This window comes from Euphorbia lathyris, chromosome 9, assembly GCF_963576675.1.
Source record: "Euphorbia lathyris chromosome 9, ddEupLath1.1, whole genome shotgun sequence".
NCBI lineage: Eukaryota > Viridiplantae > Streptophyta > Magnoliopsida > Malpighiales > Euphorbiaceae > Euphorbia > Euphorbia lathyris.
The window spans coordinates 53,217,329-53,235,234 of NC_088918.1; the positions used below are offsets into that span (position 1 = coordinate 53,217,329).

At 37.8% G+C, this 17,906-nt stretch overlaps 2 protein-coding genes across 4 annotated transcripts; one reads left to right on the forward strand and one right to left on the reverse strand.

The window, feature by feature from the left end:
* Positions 1-11,258: 11,258 nt before the first annotated feature.
* Positions 11,259-12,852, forward strand: LOC136205790 (anthocyanidin 3-O-glucosyltransferase 2-like). The gene has a single exon (XM_065996578.1). It carries the CDS (start codon positions 11,345-11,347, stop codon positions 12,737-12,739), a length of 1,395 nt encoding a protein of 464 aa, XP_065852650.1. The 5' UTR covers positions 11,259-11,344; the 3' UTR covers positions 12,740-12,852.
* LOC136205788 (pentatricopeptide repeat-containing protein At3g22150, chloroplastic) lies at positions 12,820-16,315 on the reverse strand. 3 transcript variants are annotated; one of them, XM_065996577.1, is made up of 3 exons: positions 15,864-16,315; positions 13,473-15,452; positions 12,820-13,157 (listed from the first exon to the last, which is right to left on the reverse strand). In XM_065996577.1, exons 1-2 carry the CDS (start codon positions 16,243-16,245, stop codon positions 13,774-13,776), a joined length of 2,061 nt encoding a protein of 686 aa, XP_065852649.1. In that variant the 5' UTR covers positions 16,246-16,315; the 3' UTR covers positions 12,820-13,157; positions 13,473-13,773. The 3 variants fall into 3 exon arrangements, with proteins under 3 accessions (XP_065852649.1, XP_065852648.1, XP_065852647.1); XM_065996576.1 differs by having other exon boundaries at positions 12,820-12,900; positions 12,990-13,157; positions 13,473-16,315; XM_065996575.1 differs by having other exon boundaries at positions 13,473-16,315.
* Positions 16,316-17,906: the final 1,591 nt, after the last annotated feature.

Sequence of the window (17,906 nt, forward strand, 5' to 3'; positions counted from 1 at the left end):
GAAACCGAGTAGATGATGCCCTCACGCGTATTAGATGGACAGGAGCGGGGTGTAGTCAATCTCACTGGATGGTGAGTCCGGATGACTTATATGTTGCTGCATCTATGTTGAATATAGTGATATTCCTTTTTACTGCGCCACAGTTAGGATGTTGTACTATACCGCCGATGCGTTCGGACGATGGAAGACCACCGGAGCGAGAGATTATCATTTGTCATTTTGGGAGTTATGAACACTATATACGTCTTTATTTAAGACCTGGATTTCCAGTGCCTCCCATTGCCAGCCAATGACATAGATTTCGTGAGCCGAGTGTTCGTCACTTGGACAATATTTATGCTGACAGGAGAGCGGCTTGGACTAGATTACATTGATGTATACGAATTTATATGTTTTAATTGATAATATTTATTCATGAACTTATATTATTGTTACAGGTTTTAATTAAAATTGTTTGGTATTTACAGGTTTTAATTAAAATTGTTTGGTGTTTAAAGGCATTTACGGGTTGGCGATGAAAAACGCACTTATTTTTTTTGTCTGCCTGACACCCGGGCGTGTGGCTATCACGCCCCACCGTGTGGTGGAACGTGATAGCCACATGCCCCGCGTGTCGAAGGGGCTAGGGGTAGGAATTGGTGGCTGGGTATAACAACACCCTAAAAATATAATTCAGTTTTACTATTATCGTTTCATTTTAATATTTACCGCCTTTAGGATTCTATATAAGCATTTAATGTAAGCATATATTTTTTTGTATTTCCAATATTTCCAATTATTATTGCATTCAACTTTTGAATAAATTAAATATTATTTGGTATTTCTAATATTTTCATCAATAGATTTATATGTAAAAGTTCAATACAATAAATAATAAATGTATAAATATTGAAAGTATATAAGAATATATATTTACATTTAATGCTTATATACAACCCTAGCAATCGTATATGTCAAATCCGTAAAACAAATAATAAAAACATGAAATTAAGTAAAGTGGGGGCACTGGCATTAAATGGAAGAGATGAGTAAGTTGGGCATTGAAAATGCCTAACAATCTCATATTGGGTATGCGGTCAAAGCGTGGGCAACATAATCCAAGGTGTCAAATAGCCTTCGGCACGGGAATCTAAAGGTTGTATTTAGGTGCGATTCTCGTATTTTAGAGGTTCTAGACTGTTAATTTTATAATCTATTTTTTATAAATTAAAATTTAATTAATTTTTTATTGAAACAAGAAGTTAAATAAAAATTAAACCTTTTGATCAATTTACAAAAAATGAAACCTTTTTACAAATGTTAGTGGTTTAAAAACTTGAATGCAAAATTAATGATATGTAGTTTGTACAATACGCAAACTCGAGCATTCCATCAAAAATTGTTATCGTAGCTATTTATTCTAAAAAAAGATCGATTTGGAGAAATTAAAAAGTCCAAGTTTATAAATTATCTCATATATAGAATCTTATTTTTACAAATTAAGTAAACCGTGACTATTTTTCATTTAAAAATTGACTAAGAAAATTTTTAAATGCAACTTGCACAATTCTTTGTGCTACAAGTTTTCTAACCGCAGGACTATTTTTAATTTTGTGGTTGAAATTGAATTGCTAAATTTTACTAGAAATTAGTGAAAAATTGAAATTGAATTGCTAAATTTTAGAAATATTTACTTATTGAATCAATTATTAATTTTGTGATAATCATGAGATAGACTAAACAGTATCAATCAAGTTGAAACCAATTTAAATATCCAAATCCAAATATTACAAGATCATATATTCTTATTTTTAAGAAAAAACATTACCATTCATATTTGAATTTCAACACTAATAATTGATGTGCACATTCATAAATGGAATTTTTTTTTAAAAACATGCATGTGGTTTTGCTCAATTTATAAATAAAGATAATATGGTTTAAAAGTTTACAAATAAAGATATATGAGATAAATTTCACTCATGGTGTATAATCTTTACCCTAAATTACACTTTGATGTATAATCTTCAATTTGTCTCACTAATATGTACGAACTTAGGAGTGACCTCCCACTATGGTGTATGGCCGGTAAAAATGACCGGTCAACGCACCACGTCAGCAGTTTGACTGGTCAAAAAGTCAAAATTTAAACAACTAATATAAAATTACTTTTATACCCTCTTCTTCCTCCCATTTCCCTTTCTCTCTCTAACCCCCTCTCTCTCTCCCTTATTTTTCAAATTAAATCTCCCCTAGTAAGATCAGACAGATGGGATAGGAAAGGAAAATTAAGTGAATTACTATACCCAGCCCCAATTTTACACTTCCAGCCCCGAAAAAAGACGTTACCCGCCCTTTAGCCAAAAATTGAAAATTCACAACCCTCTCAAACTCTCTCAAACTCTCCCTTCACACATTTGGTTCCGAAATCAAAGACAACATGTTTCATGGCGAGCAATCCGTTATCATCGGAAAGAGACGAGAACAACGCTGTCCCTGAAGTCGAGGTATTTTTCCGATTGAACTTCCAATGATTTCTGTTACTTTTTTGCAAAAAAAAATCGCAAGTTCGGACCCGCAGGCATGTGAACATCACGCCTCACCATGTGGTGGGGCGTATGAATATTACGCCCCACCACATGGTACGCCCCACCATGTGGTGGGGCGTAATATTCATACGCCCCACCACATGGTGGGGCGTGATGTTCATACGCCCCACCATTTGGTGGGGCGTGATTTTCACACGCCTGAGCTTATTTTTGGCGAATTTTCGAGTTTAGACACTGAAACAGTGTAGAAATGTCGTGTATTAGAATCTAATGTTCGTTATTTATCATTTGCAGGAGGTTCCATTAGAAGATTTTGGCGGGAACGTCATTGATTACAGTGCGCAGTTTTTTCCCAAACAAACGTTTCAAACATATCATGAAGCTGTTAACTGGGCAAAACAGACGGTAATTGAGATCGTCTTCGAGTTAACCACATCGTCGCACAAGACAAGGGGCAAGTCAAGATGGATATTGGTTAAATGTGCCCGTGGTATTAAGAATGCTCGAAGGAAAAAGGATATGGATATAGAGGAAGTAGTACGGAGCAATACAAAAAACAAAGTACTGTGGTTGCAAATTCCAGATAAAGGTTCCGGAAATCGCTGAATTAGGCGGTTGGGTGGTGAATGAGATTGCTGGAGATAGAGGACAGCACAATCATCAGTTGGTTGTATATCGTCAGGGCTACAGACAGATGAGCGGACTAAGTCCCGGTTCCAAAAAAAATGTTCATCAAATGAGTGCAGCTCAAGCTAAGCCTTGTGCTATTTTTGCTGTAATTAAAGAAAAACATCCGGAGGATTGCCCGACACAAAGACATGTTTATAACTACAGGGAAAAAATCAGGACTGAGAGCTTTGAGGGTCGGGATGTAATCGGTCAGTTTTATCGGCTTGCTATAGATAAGGAATACATACATTGGAAGCAAGCGGCGCCGGGCAGCAATGTTGTGACTCACCTATTTATGGCACATCCTACATCGATCACACTGTTCCGATCTTATTACTTGTTTGTTGGTATAAAATGCTATTCTTTGAGATCATTGGAATGATGCCTTGAAACAAAAACTTCTTGATTGCCTATGCAATCATGAAGGATGAAACTGAGGGAAGTTATATGTGGGTGTTACAAAAATTGAAGCTTTTGCTCCAACCTGGTGTGCATCTGACAGCAATTGCTACGGACCGGGAGTTAGGACTGATGAGACCGGTTCATGAGGTATTTCCTCATAGTCATCATTTGTTGTGCACATGGCATATTAATAAAGATGTGGAGGATAGAGTATGCAAGTTATGTGGATTGAAGGTTTTTGGTGAAGTTTTTAAGAATTCCAAATAGAAAAGTATAATTGAAGCCCCGACAGTAGCCGAATATGAGGAGGCAGTGATAAGCATGAAGAATACTTCTGCCAAATGGCCTAGTGTGATAGAGTACGTGGAGACCACGTGGCTAGAGCATAAAGAGAAGTTCTGTCGAGTATGGATAAACAAGGTGCTGCACTTAGGAAACACCACAACCTGTCGAATGGAGAGTTCACATGCACAGTTGAAGCAGTGGTTGAATTCATCTACTGGTGCACTCGATACAGTGTGGGCGAAGGTGCACAAGGACATTGAAGCTCAGATCGATGCGATCAAGTAAGACAATTATTCTGTTATTTAATATAATCTTTTAAATTGTAATACATTAGTTATAGAATCCTTTACTGTATATAACCAGATATTCACTTGAGGAATCGAGAAGAAGATCTGTGGTGGCTCACAATAAAGATCCTTTCAAGTACCTCGATTTACACGTTTCACATTACTGTGTGCGTGTACTGAATGATGAGATAGGGCGTATGTGCGGATTGAGTATGGATGTGGTAAGTGAATGTGGTTGCGTGTTGCCCATGACTCATGGCCTTCCTTGTGCATGTGAGCTTAAAAAGTATATTGACACGGACACATCAGTTAGTGTGGAGCACATCCATCCTTTTTGGAGATCTCTTGTGTTTGAAGGGTTGAGTGACATACCAATTACTGCTCCCGTATATGCTGACAGGTCTAAAGATCACCGGTTTTTTCACTCTCTTATGGAAAATGTTGAAAAATTAGTGCGTAGCATAGCAATGTACATTCATGATCAAATAAACCCGGATCAAAGTAGCTACAAAGAACCTGAGGTTAAAGACACTGTTAGGGGTAGACCAAAGGGGAATTCATCAACGAAGCGGAATCCGAGTGCATGGGAGTACAGTCAGGGACCACGAGGTCGTGCACGGTCCTCTCCTTCGAGGAGTAGTCATAGTCGAGGCAGATCCTCATCCTCATCTGTGCATAACAACGAGATGCCGGATATATTTTATTTTAGTAATATATATGTTGATGTTAAAGTAAATATATTATCGCTCACGAACTTCATATATTAATATTTTCAGCCAGATTTGATGCGGATATCGCCGATTACCACCATTTACATCGGGTTTAAGGACTCATCGTACCATTTATTACTGGATACCATGATGTTGTAGCAGATGGTAACTGTGGATTTCGTGTTTTAGCCGATGCCATCACAAATAATCAGGAGGAGTGGAACCTGATTAGAGTGCTTATAGAGACTGAGATGCGGGCACATCGTGATCTGTATGCGCCAGTGTTCTGGAACGGATTCGATGCTGCCCTCACGCGTATTAGATGGGCAGGAGCGGGGTGTCGTGAGTCCCACTGGATGATGAGTCCGGATGACTTATATGCTGCTGCATCTGTATTGAATGTAGTAATATTCCTTTTTACTACATCACAGTTAGGATGTTGCACTATACTGCCGATGCGTTCGGACGATGGAAGACCACCAGAGCGAGAGATTGTGATTTGTCATTTGGGGAGTTATCATCACTACATACGTCTTTATTTAAGACCTGGATACAATGGCATACATTTCGTGATCCGAGTGTTCGTCACTTGGACAATATATACGCTGAAAGGAGAGCGGCTTGGACTAGATTATATTAGTTTATGTGTCGTAATTAATAATATTTATTCATGAACTTATATTATTGTTACTGATTTTAGTTAAAATTGTATGGTATTTATAGGTTTTAAGTACAATTGTGTAGTTTGAGCTGGTAACAGGTATTTACGGGTTTAACGAACTATTTTTTTTTGCCTTTTCATCACGCGGGCGTGTGGCCATCACGCCTCACCGTGCGGTCGGGCGTCTGGCTATCATGCCTCACCGTATGGTCGGGTGTGATAGCCACACGTCCTACCGTGTGGTGGGGCGTGTGTCTATCACACCCGACCACGCGGTGAGACGTGATAGCCACACGTCCGCGTAGCTTTTCACCCCCAAAACCCATGAAAGGGCATTTTCGTCCTTTCTTGGGGCTGTGGTGGGAATTTGGGGCTGAATATAACAACACCCAAAATTAAATCTTCATCTTTCGTAAAAACCAGACCAGAAAATTTTAAAGGAAAAAATAACAAAAAAAAAAGAGTAATTGGATATGAAAATCAACGTATATATGTTTTTATGTATGATCATCTGCAGAATTCCCAAAAAACAAAGAATTACAAATAGAGGTAAGAAACAAACAATTAAAATCCATTATATTGAAAACCATATGTACATGATTGAATTGGGTGAAAAAGAACACCAAAATAATAAAAAAGTGTTTGATCGTCGGTTTCAACAGACAAAAAAAAAAAAGAAACATAGAAACAAAGAGTTAGAAATTTGATTTGAAAATCCCCATATGTTTCATCATCCGCATAAAAAGAAACAAAGAGTTAGAAATAATGACAAGAAAGAAACAATTAAACATACATACATCAGAATTGTTAATCCTCGATTAAACTTCTGTTGAAATCGGCGACAAAAAGAAAAAAATTTGGTGTTCGGCTTTGAGATAGAAAGGAGAGAGATAGATTTGGAGCAATGAGAGCATAGAGAGAGAGAGAGAAAATTCTATTTCTCTTCTTCCCATCCGTCTAATCTTACTAGGGAAGATTTAATTTGAGAAATAAGGGAGGGATGTTGAATGTATAGTTTGATATACATGAATAATATGGAGATATAGAGAGATAAGTAATAGGCACAATAATATTTTGAATCACCTTAATGATTATGGCTCTGAGGCCTTGTATTTATAGTGAGACAATTGTAGTTTGTATAGGAATACAATACATAAGTATAAGAGTATTGAAACTCTACCTAGCTAGTGATATAGACAGATTGAGACTCTAACTAGATAGGAATCTATTTACAGGATAATAGGAACATTATCTTTAACACCCCCCTCAAGCCGATGGCGGACACGAACAAAGAGGCGAGAGCGGAGCATCGTGAAGTGAGCAGGAGCTAGGGGCTTGGTGAGTATGTTTGCAACTTGATCATCGGTTGGAATGAATCGGACACTGAGAAATCCATTTTGTACTTGTTCTCGGACAAAGTGATAATCAAGCTCGATGTGCTTCGTACGAGCATGGAATACTGGATTTGAAGTGAGATAAATTGCTCCAACATTGTCACACCATAACTGAACCGGGGTGGGTAAAGGGAAGCCCAGATCCGAGAGAAGTGATTTGAACCATAGGAGCTCTGCCGTGGCATTTGCCACTACCTTGTATTCACTCTCGGTGGAGGATCTGGCTATTGTTGCTTGCTTGCGAGTCTGCCATGATACAATGCTAGATCCAATGTAGACACAAAAAGCACTCGTAGATCTTCTATCATCAGGACACCCTCCGTAGTCGCTATCTGAGTAACAATGAATGTGATATAGTGGTTTGATAGACATGACTATCCCAAAATCGGGTGTGCCTTGAATGTAGCGTAAGACCCTCTTGACTCCTTTCCAATGTTCATCAGTTGGATAGTGCAAGAACTGGCATAATTTGTTAACTGCAAATGCAATGTCAGGACGAGTGAATGGTAAATATTGAAGTGCTCTCACAATGCTTCGGTATTCATCTCTAGAGGGTAAACTGATGCCGAGCTCTTTTGAAAGCGTTGGTGTGGTGGCCATGGGAGTCAATGTAGGTTTAGAGTCAATCATCTTCACTCTGTCTAGGATGTCAGCCACATACTTGGCCTGACACAGGTGAATGCCATCTTTCTCATATCTTATCTCAATTTCCAGAAAGTATTCTGCCTTGCCAAGGTTACGAATGAGAAACTCTTGTTCAATGGCTGCAATTGTGTTAGTGATGTGTGCAGGGTGGTTACCTGTTATGAGGATATCATCAACATAGCATAAAATGTAGGTCTTTTCGGTGTCGGTGCGTCTGATGAACAGAGAGTTGTCAGCTTGTGACATCTTGTACCCAAGTGAGAGGAGGAATGTTCGAAGCCGTGTGAACCATTCTTGCGGTGCTTGCTTTAACCCATAAAGACTCTTTTTGAGAAGATAGATATGATCCGGTCGGTCACTATCCCGAAACCCCTGTGGTTGTTCCATATAGATTGTCTCAGATAAATTTCCATGAAGAAACACATTAGAGACGTCCAGTTGATTGATGAACCAGTTGTTTGCTGCTACAATGGCAAAGACAGCCCGAATGGTTGTAGACTTGATTACTGGACTGAATGCCTCTTTGTAGTCAATCCCAGCTTTCTGAGTGAATCCCAGTGCTACTAGACGAGCTTTGTATCGATCAATGGTTCCATCTGACTTCTTCTTCGTGCGAAAGAGCCACCTAGAGGTTATGACAATCTGATCATGTGGTCTTGGTACAAGTTGCCAGGTGCCATTGTCAAGAAGAGCTTGAATCTCGTCAGACATTGCCGTGCGCCATTCGGGTTGTTTGTTGGCTTTGCTGAAGCACGTGAGGTCCACTATGCCATTTGGATGTGTTGCTAGAAGTCCCTCAAAACGTCACCTTGAGTGAAGAGACGACTGTCGAAGTTGCATATAATGTTGACGTGGACCAATCATAGATGCAGTGCGAGGTCGGGGTCTTGCGGTAGGAACAGGAGCAGGTGGTGCAGCTTCATGAGGAGGAGACTGTGTTTGTGGCATGGTGTGCTCTTCATGAGGTATTGCATTTGGTATGTCGGGTGTGTCGATGTCCATAGAGTCAACAGGTGTAGTGGAATTGTTTTGAGGAACTGGTGTTGATGCAGTTGTGATGACTGGTGACAAACATTGGCGTAGAGCTAGTGGAGCATTGTTTGTTGCTTCAAAGTCAGGGGGAGTAATTGGGGTACCAGAATGAGTCTCAGAATGGACAAGTGTGATTGGTTGGGAACAAGGAACCAGATCTGAAGGAGATAATATAGGATTGGGATTAGAGAAATTACCTGGATACGGGCCGAGTAGAGATGGTAGTTGACATGATGTGTCTACCCCCAAGTTGTTAGATAAAGGTGGTGATGCAGTGGCTATTGAGGCAGGAAACACATCTTCATTGTGCTGCACAAATATACAGATGTATATGCGTCCGGTGGCATACTCCAGACAGATATCCCCAGAATGATTTTCTGATGGACCAAGGTAGACATATAACTTAGAACGAAAATCAAATTTGTGCTGGTTGTACGGACGAAGGAGATGATAGATACCACTGCCAAAAATGCGCAATGCCTTATAGGCGGGCTGTTTCTTGTAAAACAAGAAATATGGTGATTTGTTGTTCAGAATTTTGGTGGGTAGGTAGTTGATTAACCTAATGCTGTGGAGCGCCAACCGGAGCTCGTTGCGATCGAGCCTCTAATAAGAGGGGTTAGAGAGAAAAAGAGAAAGAGGAATAAGAGGGTAAAAAAGTAATTTTATATTAGTTGATTAAATTTTGACTTTTCGACCGGTCAAACTGCTGACGTGTCGCGTTGACCGGTCATTTTTACCTATTGTACACCAAACTGGGAGGTCACCTATAAGTTCGTACATATTAGTGAGACAAATTGAAGGTTGTAGACCAAAGTGTGAAATGTGGCAAATGTTGTACACCATTGATGAAATTTACCCGAGATATATGATGTGTTTTAATTACAAAACAACGTGTTTCAAATTATATGTTTATCAAGTTCTAATTACAACCAATAATATTCTTATATAAAAAAAATTATTCATACATACTGAACAAAACACAACTTCCTAAATTGAAACCATAAATCATATAGTGGATATTTTATGTCTTCTACTATATGACAATTTATTAGCTAAATTGATATTTAAGTTCATTGTATACGGTGCAATTCGATTTTGGGTTTGTATTTTGTCAATATGTAAATGTAATTTAAAAAAAAAACAAAAATGCTCTTGATTGTCATCAGAACTTAATAATGTAATTTCAAATACTTTGTTTTGTAAAAAAAAACATACCACATATGTCTATTTGCAAACTTTTAAACCACATATCTACAAGGATAAATTAGAGACATTTTTTTTTCTTCACTTTACCCTTTATAAATTTAAGTATAATTTATTTGATAATAGTTTACTGGTAATATAATGATTGTCATTTATCACTGTGGTTGTGGTATCATTGTCATTTACTATTATTGTTGTGTTGTATATCTGTGCCATACTTGTGATATGTCTGCAACATAAGCTAAGCTCAATAAATTTACAAATCATTTTAAAATTAGAAAGATTCTCCTCCAAATTCAATTCTTTGTCCAAATTTGTCTCCATCGATTTCGATTTTTGGGACTGTAAATTTACTATGCTCCAATTTTACTCCTAATTTACCAAGCAAGAATTCTACTTTTATCTAACAGAAAATTTGATAATGTTCCAAATAAATATATCAATGAATAAAGTAGTCTTACATTTTGACAAATTGATATAGCTATTTTCATATCATTGTAAGCATTTTAGTGTGATTAACTTGCATATAAAATACTTAAATATTAACATATTAACATATTGTTTGTAATCCGTTAGTTAATAAATAAATATTTTAACCATAATTGATATTTAAAAATTCTGATGTAACAATTAAATAATTTGTTTAAATTTTCTGTTAGGTATGAGTAATATTGTTTGAAAAACATTAGGAGTAAAATTGTTAAATTTTATACGTTATTAGTAAATCTGTATTTCTTCAAAAATGATAGTGACAAGTTTGGACCTTTTTTTTATATACTTAGAAATCAGGATAAGGGCCAAATTTGACCCTAACATTTTCGAGAAAGTACAGATTTTACCATAACATATGAAATGGTACAAATTATCTATAACGTTTCCGGACAAGACTACCTCACCCATATCTAATGAAAAATTTGACCTTCCAAACAAATTTGTCTACAAACTAAAGTATTTATGTACATGTTTAGTTAATTATTTGTAACTACATTAACAACGCAATAAACATTTTAGATATTTTGAAACAAAAAACTATGATTAACTTATATGCAACATACTTATTGTTGATCTTTTAACAGTTATTTTATAATTGCACTAGCAATACACAAATCATTTTTAGATATAATTGATATTTGGAGATGCGACGTCAAACTTAAATAATAGTCAAACCAGTATTTTAAAACTTTTAGTTAAATAAGGACAAAATTGATATTGATAGGATAAATTTGTACCTAAGATGAAATGTGAAAACGTTTTCAGCCTTATCCCTAGAAAATGTTGCTTCAGCAGTGGCAGGAACCGCCATGCATGTTTACTTTAGCTAATGGACATCTCGTCGCTAAGCCATGACGTGAGCTGCTGCAAAGCCATGACGCTACACTCCCATATAGAATATCATTTTGTTTCTATTTCATCTTTTCCTATATATAACTACTACACTAGCATTCTCACAACAACTTATAATCTCTTTCTGGTCTAAATCAGTATTCTATCATCCCTTTCAAAAGCTTTTACCATATTCTAATTAATGAAGAAAGTAGAGCTCATCTTCGTACCCTCTCCAGGCGTAGGCCATCTTGCATCTGCTGTTGAAGCAGCCAAGCTTCTTCTTCATACAGATGATCGTATCTCCATAACTGTATTTGTCTTTAAGCGATCTTCTGATTCTAACTTTACCGCCTATTCTTATAACCTTACCACCACTCCTCGTTTACGCTTCTTCAATCTTCCAATGGTTGAATCTCAAACATTTAATCTCGACTACATGGAACCTCAAACACCTCAAGTCCGACAAGCTGTTTCCAATCTCTTTTCTACCTCCGGTTCACCTCCCGCTGGTTTTGTTCTTGATATGTTCTGCACGCCCATGATGGACGTCGCCAGAGAATTTGGCGTCCCTTCTTATATTTACTTTGCCTCCAATGCTGCTTTTCTTGGTTTTCTGTTCCATGTGCAGCTTCTTCGTGACGAACATCAGATTGATCTTGCTCAGGCCAAGGACCCCGAGGCCGAGCTGACGTTGCCAACTTTCACGAAACCTTATCCGGCCAGGGTTCTGCCAAGTGTGGTGCTTCAGAAAGAGTTTCTTTCTTCAGTGCTTAACCACACAAGGAGGTATAGAGAAGCCAAGGGTATTCTAGTGAATTCATTCACGGAATTGGAAAGTCATGTCCTAGACTCTCTTTCTCAAGGCAATAACCCTCCTGTTTATCCAGTGGGGCCTATCCTGAACTTGGGATCTGACGAGAATAACAGTAGAAAAAAGGAGATCATGGATTGGCTTGATGATCAGCCATCATCCTCTGTAGTATTCCTGTGCTTCGGGAGTAAGGGAGCTCTCAGTGAGGAGCAGGTGAAAGAAATTGCATGTGCTCTAGACCACAGTAAACACCGGTTCTTGTGGTCCCTCCGCCGTCCTCCACCAAAGGAACAGACTATGATTGCATATCCGGCTGAATATGAGAATCTTGAGGAAGTTCTGCCAGTTGGATTCTTGGATCGGACAGTCGGGGTTGGTAAGATAATTGGATGGGCTCCGCAAACTGCAATATTGGGTCATCCAGCGATTGGAGGGTTTGTTTCACACTGTGGATGGAATTCAACACTAGAAAGCCTATGGTTTGGGGTTCCAATTGCAGCGTGGCCATTGCGCGCAGAGCAACAGCTTAATGCCTTTGAACTAGTGAAAGAGTTGGAATTAGCTGCAGAAATTAAAATGGATTACAGAAAGGAAGATGGAATAATAGTGAAAGCTGAAGAAATAGAGAGAGGAATAAGGTGTGTGATGGAACAGGATAGTAAAATTAGGAAGAATGCAAGAGAGATAAGCGAAAAAAGCAAGATGGTGTTGATGGAGGGTGGATCTTCAATCTCTGCTTTGAATCGATTCATTGAAGATGTGATGGATAATGTATCAAAATAAGTTGCCTTTTCTCTGATCAAAGACTAGAATCATTGTATTTCTGGTCACAAGCATATGAAATAATTCCTATATGGAAGATGTTTAATAATAAGTAAGCTTCATTTATTTCTTGATGCGTTTAGCATGTTTGGTTCCTAGATTAATCAATAGTTCATTTGATCCTATAACATAGTTAATACAAGGAAGATCCGTCAAAAGTAATCTAACGTGTATAGAAAATAAAGCAAGCAATCATGAAGAAAATTGGTACCTGCATGATCTGGATTGTTTACTTTCTGTCACTGTCTTGTGGTAGCTTGAGCAACTAGACTGTCAATCGAGCTCTGAATTTCAGGTACCATGTTGACAGGAATAATGCACAAGCTTTTTGATCTTGAACAGGTATAATGCAAGGGATTCTTCATACTGTATTCCCATTCTGCGCAAACAAATAAAACTTACCCCAGTTAAAACCAATATACTTTGGATGGTTTAGATTTTTATTGTATAAAAAGAAAGCAAGTAATATGAGAATTTGAGCGAAGACTTCACTACATCAATGATCAAAGACATGTTATTTGGAGATATGAATATATTCACGTGCTTTTTTCTTGCTGCTATGCAAATCTATGACAGTTTCTGGGCTATAGACCTTGAAATATATGATCTCATGCCAGTTTGTTTAGAATCATATACCTAATTATAGGTAATATATTAATAATGGAAAGATGCAAAAGCAGTTCTATAAACTGACCTGATAATTGCACAGGAAGTTCCCCCAAATAGCTTATTTTTGCATATTCGTGACTGCTCCTCCTAGCAGAGCAGAACTGATGCTGTCCTCCGTTCAATAAGAGAAAAGGAAGCATCAAGCAGAAATTGCTTCAGTTCAGACAAATAAATTCTCCACTTCTCCAGAAATCCAAGTCAGAGATCACCTGAGAGATGCACAGAATCGTGTCTTTCATCTGCGATAAATAGAAAGTGAAGCCATTTATGGGCAACAGCCTTCGCCACAACTGTATTTGCTTTTGCAATCTTTATGTCTGTCAATATCACAACTTGTCAAATGTATCTTCGACAAAACTATGATCAGTGTCTTTCATTTCCAAGGTCAATCTATCCAACATTTGACATATTTCACTGCATTGAGGGTGATCCTTGTCTTTAGACACAAATCGGATAACTTGACCCCCAATATCAATCCAACTACTTCCAACTTCCTTTCTCGAACCCTTTTCCCTCATCTCTTTCCTCAATCTGTCAACACCTTCCCAGTTTTTTTCTTCAGCATACATATTGGAGAGCAAAACTTGATAGCCTGATAACCGATCTTTGGAGCCCATTTCAAGTAATTTACTGGCGACGACCTCCCCCATTTCAATTTGTCCATGAAGCCTGCAAGCCCCAAGAAGGGATCCCCATATTTCGATCACATTTCCTTCTTCACCCAGTCGTTCAACAAACTCAAAGGCTTCTTGGACTCTTCCAACTCTTCCTAACATATCTGCAACACAACAGTAGTGCTGAGTTGAGGGCTGAATCTTAAAGTCTCTCTTCATTGATTCAAATATTTGAAGACCTTCATCAACCAAACCCGCGTAACTGCAAGCTGATAACACTGCAACAAAGGTAACTGGATCTGGTCTGATGCCAGATCTCTGCATAGAGTGAAATAAAGAAATAGCTCTATCACCCATTCCATTTTGACCATATCCTGATATCATTGTTGTGTATGTGACAGAATTTTTCTCAGCAGATTTGGCAAAAACATTCTCAGCATAGTTGATCTCACCTGATTTAGAGTACATGTCAACAAGGGCACTTCCAACAAAGACATTTTGGTCCAATAAATAACGAACCGAGAACCCGTGTAGCTGCTTTCCCAAATCTACATTTCCAAATGGATTACAAGCTGGAAGGATGGACGCTATAGTCACAGCATTAGGCCTAAGATTTTGCTCAAGCATCTGCCTAAAGGTAACACAAGCATCTAGAATCAGCCCGTTCTGTGTGTACCCAGCAAGCATTGCATTCCAAGTAGCTAGATCTCTATCTTTAACACAACTTCTCCCAAAAACACATGCTGCTGTCATGATCAACCCAGATTTAGCATACATGTCTACAAGATAACTGTCCATTCCATCAAATTGAATGTTGTTCCTAACAAGATATGCATGTGTTTGTTTTCCAATTTCTTTGTTTCTAAGATTAGATGCTGCAGAGAGAAGAGAGAGTACTGTCACAGAATCAATTTTAAACTTTTGCTTCTGCATCTCATACACGAGCATCAACCCTTCATCATCCAATCCATTCTGTATGAATCCAGAAATCATTGTATTCCATGAGACAACATCTCTTTTTGGCATCTTCTCAAAAACTTCAAATGATGTGTTGATAGAATTGCACCTCGAGTACATGGCAATGATTGAATTCATTAATGTAACTGGCAATACTGTAAGACTCTTGGCCAAAAAGGCGTGAATTTGTTGACCCAAGTTCAAACACTGCAATTGAGAAACTGCTGTTAAAGCTGAGAGAAAGGTAACATCATCAAGAGCAGTCTGTTCATTTTCCATAGCTTGAAGAAATAGATCAATAGCCTCCAAGAAACAATTATTCTGTATGTAGGCACCAATCATAGTGTTCAAAACCTCTGCATTTTTCTCTGAGCAACGGTCAAAAACCTTCCTAGCAATGTCAAGGAAACCAAGTTCCGCATACATGGATATCGCTGAACTAACAGCAAACAAGTCATTCATATATTCAGTGCCTAATTTAAGAAGCAACCCATAAAGAACATTTGCATTCTTATAGTCGCCAATGCTTGAAAGAGCAGGAAAGACATTAACAAAACTAACAGGACTTGGTTTAATATCCATTTTCATCATAATCCTAAATTGCCTAATCGCTGTTGCATATCTCTCACTCTTCACATACCAGGAAATCATAGTATTCCAAGCAATCACATCTCTTTTACGCATGGTCTTAAAAACTTTATGTACCAAGTCATACTTGGAGAAACGAAAATCACTCAAGTTATTCATGCTACTCAAACATGTAGAGTAGGTGTTTAAAAGAGAATTATAGACAATTCTGCTTGGGTACGATAAACAACGAATACAATGGGCATGAATTGCTTTACCTAGCATTAAATTGGAAGTTGCAGCACAGGCTTTGAGGGTGGAAGAGTAGGTATAAGAATCAGGTATGGTAGAAGGAGAAGTAGTTTTAAGGTGGGAATAAAACAAAAGGGCTTCAAGGGGCATGTTATTGCAAATGAAGCCAATAATGATAGTGTTCCAAAGAACAGTGGTTGGGCGAGGAATTGTGTCGAACAGTTGGCGAGCGACATGAGGTTGGCCCTCTTGACAGAGCCTGCTAAGGCGAGAGCGAATTGTAGGGGTTTTGAGAGTGGGACTGGGTGGTGGTGAAATGGTAAAGAGAGAGGCTTTATGGCTGCTGCTCTTAACGGAGGGATCATTGAGAGTGAGATGAAGAAGAAGGGGAGAAGGTGTGGAAGCCATAGGAGGATAATGCTTCGGATGATATCGTCTGCCTCCTATGCACTGCTTGTGTGGAACTTGTTGGACAGCATTTGGGGAATTATGATATTCAATATCCACTCCTACTGTGTACCAAAAAACAAAAATATCCACTCCTACTCGTACTGCCATGTCACTAAAGAATGGTTAATAATAAAAGGGATAAAGCTAACAAAATGGCTTCCTAGACAAAATTAAAAAATTCTTAATTTAATTCCAATTATATAAAATAACACTATTTTAGCATCTATAAAACTTAGAACTAAATTGGTACCATTTAAATTGGTACCATTTTACAAACGTTGAGTCTAAAATAGTGATTTCTTATACGTTACGTTTAAATTCACATTTTCACATAAATCTTAAGGTTATTTTGATAATTGAAGTCATGATAAACTTTACATTATGCATTGTTTCTGAAAGATCATTTGTTTTGATAAGTATTTAAAAGAATATATACATTTTTAAAGAAAAGAAGGCATCGGGCTCAAAACAAATAAAAACAAAGAATAAACTAAATATGAATCACATGATTGTGATTAGAGTCACATCGCCCCCAAATAAAATGTCAAGGAGATATGTAGGAGATACGCTATACTCTTCATAATCCAAAAGGAGAGATCTTTTAAAATTCGACAACCAATCAGCAGCACAATTTCCTTTGCGGTAAGCATGAACGAAGACAATCTCGCAATCTTAATCGCGCAGCTGATGACACCACTTAATGAGCTAAGCAAATGGATGAAAAAAATTAGAATTTCATAGAACGAAAAACAATTTGAGAATCAAACTCAACCACCACCTTTTTAAACCATTTATCTCAAACAAGCTTCAAATCATAATACAGACCCCAAAGCTCAGCAATGAAGGTCGAGCAATACCAATATTCAGATAGAACCCATAAAGCTACTTACCACTACCATCTCTCAATAAACCCCCATCCCTCGCAGCAACATAACTCATGTTGCCTCTAAAAGCACCGGGGTATTAACTTTTACCTATCCAGTGCCAAGAGGCTTCAACTTGACCCACAAAGCTCGATAAGATGGAAACATACCCCTATGCAAGATAACATATAAAACCACCTCAGAAGCTCTATTAACAACGAACTCCAGCTTATTCAGGCTACACAAACTTTGAGTAAAAACTTTATCATTACGCGATTCCTATAACCATAAAATGTTAATGGAAAATAGAATGAGCCAATCAATATCCTAAAATATAAAAAACGAGGAAAGCTTGAGAAACGTCATTTAGGGTAGAAAATGTCAATTGTGATGCCACTGTCATCCATCATCCGCATTCCAAAGTTGAGTCACATCAGAATTTAAAAGATCCAAAAGAACTGCAGAAGTAGCATGATTGATTAAGGGGCATATGTACCACACTAGTTATCCCTCCAAAAATTAGTTGTTTTACCATTTTTTATAATACGACCAGCACCTTTCTGAAGAATGTTAGAACTAGACATAATGCTCCTCTAAGTATACGAGCTAGTATCACTGACCCAAAATATATGGAAACTAAACGTGTCACCACAATATTTAGCTTTTGACACATTATACTAAAGGGAACCCCTCGAATTCAAAACATTCCAACAAAGCTTGGGAACCATCGCCAAATTAAAATCTCTAATAGTCTGA